This window comes from Triticum aestivum, chromosome 3B, assembly GCF_018294505.1.
Source record: "Triticum aestivum cultivar Chinese Spring chromosome 3B, IWGSC CS RefSeq v2.1, whole genome shotgun sequence".
Classification (NCBI taxonomy): domain Eukaryota; kingdom Viridiplantae; phylum Streptophyta; class Magnoliopsida; order Poales; family Poaceae; genus Triticum; species Triticum aestivum.
In genome coordinates, this window is record NC_057801.1 from 356,096,717 (window position 1) to 356,098,674 (window position 1,958).

At 42.7% G+C, this 1,958-nt stretch overlaps 1 protein-coding gene across 2 annotated transcripts in view; it reads right to left on the minus strand.

Annotated features, from left to right (window-relative positions):
* Positions 1-92: 92 nt before the first annotated feature.
* LOC123065392 (uncharacterized) overlaps positions 93-1,958 on the minus strand; it is a 3,625-nt gene continuing 1,759 nt past the window's right edge. The window contains exons 1-2 of one of the 2 annotated variants that reach the window (XM_044488682.1): positions 488-693; positions 93-383 (exon numbers count right to left, since the gene is read on the minus strand). In XM_044488682.1, coding sequence (XP_044344617.1) covers positions 254-383; positions 488-675 — 318 coding nt within the window. In that variant the 5' untranslated portion in view covers positions 676-693 and the 3' untranslated portion in view covers positions 93-253. Of the gene's footprint in view, positions 384-487; positions 694-1,958 lie in introns of those variants that run through there. The other variant, XR_006431018.1, reaches the window with a different exon arrangement.

Here is a 1,958-nt window from a genome sequence, read left to right on the forward strand (position 1 = left end):
AGAAGTGATACCTTAGTTTATTCGTGTCCAATACATGACTAACATGTTTTGCACCACCTCATCTCTACTTTCAGGCAAACTTACCCTTTTGATCATACAGTTTTTGAATCATCATTGTGACCTCACGATCTTCTTCTCGTGGACTTTTATTTTGATAGTACATTTCTTGATGCATCTTCGTGACATTTGCATCTTTCTGCTCTTGCTCCCTCATCTTTTTGTCGTCTCAACCAGCTTTGCCTGCTCAGGATCATCAGACCATTCTTCCATATCCAACTTCATCGTTGCTTTCATCGTCAGAGATGTCAATAACCTGGTGAACAAAACCCACACTGACATTCAAAGCAAGTGCACGGGATGCTACCTCCATCTCAACTGCAAAACTGCACACAAAAATAAGCTCATTTACAAGTTGCTTCTGCATGTACGAAATCAGTAAACAAAAAATAAATCAAGCATTTTTCCTGCACTTCCATTCCGCATCAACCTCTGCAAGTTTCCGAGCAGACCATCTAGATGCACGTGATCTATCGGCTCCACGCTGTGCACAACCACATCAACATCTTCTTGTTTTACCGATGGAATGTTTGCACGGGCCCAAACATCGGCCCTGACCACTGCAGGCATATCTGCACCATCATCGCCTGATGCTCCCCGGGAGGCATGAACATACATCCCGTTGATCTCCTCCAAAACAACATCCATTAATCCAACAACGTCTACCAGAAAGACCACCATCGAGATGTCTTAAGATATGTGATCATCAATTCACAATTTGCAACAACAAAACAGTGTAGTCTAATTATCTGAAGGTAGACCTAATATCTTACCTAAGCACTACCCCAAAAGGATTGTCTAACTATGTTACGTTGTAGACTAGGAGTCAGAAAATCCTGACTGCGTTTATGATGATTCTTTATAGTTGTATTGGCAGAATAGAACATTTCGAAAAAGTATTGCTTGTCAGATGAACTGCTAAACTTGTGCTCACTTAATTTATCTGTTACAGATTATGCGAGGGTGTTTGTAGTGTTCTTTTCAGTATGCTGTAGGGAGTTCTTAGTCTGTGTGCTTAATGACCAGGCATTAATTTATTGGTAGATTACCCACCCAGAAATAACATATATAGGCACAAAATTTTGCGACCAAGGATCAGTGTGCACCGGGGTGCATCCATTTCTAGATTTTCCTGTTGAACTAAAACACACAAATTTTATAACTTGTATCCTACCAACTCAATTCATCAGCAAATTCATGTAATGGGCAGGAGTTAACAAAATTATGAACAATAGTATTGTTATGCCACAAGTGTGACACCCGACAAGAATGTACTCCCTCCGTCCGAAAATACTCGTCATCAAAATGAATAAAAAGAAATGTATCTAGTTTTAGATACATTCCTTTTTGTCCATTTTGATAACAAGTATTTTCGAACGGACAGAGTACATACACATACACCTAGTTTTGCAAGGAACGATCAGGTCGACCTCTAGGGCACAGCCATTTCTACATTTTATTGTTAAATAACACACATTCCTACACGCACTATCTTTTCCACAAATAAAAGAGTGATTGACAAAAAAACTACCACTTTAGGGGTTTGCATTCCACAGAATTACCACTTCAAAAAAATGACCGAAACTACCAAATTTTTCTAATTTTGTGACTAAAAACTACCACTTTCAGATAATGACCAGTTTAGACGATTTAAACGTGTTTATGACAGGCAGGGCCCATCTGACAGCGCTGACGTGGCGTCAAAGTCAACTTCACAGTAGAGCGAACGCCGGTCGCCTCGCCTATCCCCGAGATCTGGGGCGTCAATGGAGTTTCGCCGGCGTTCCACCCGGCTGCGACGACCGGACGGCATCAGGGCCCTCCCGACGACCTGCTCCTTCTCGTCCTCGCCCGCCTCCGCTGCGCCCGGGCCGCCGCGCGCACCGGCCTCATCTCGCGCC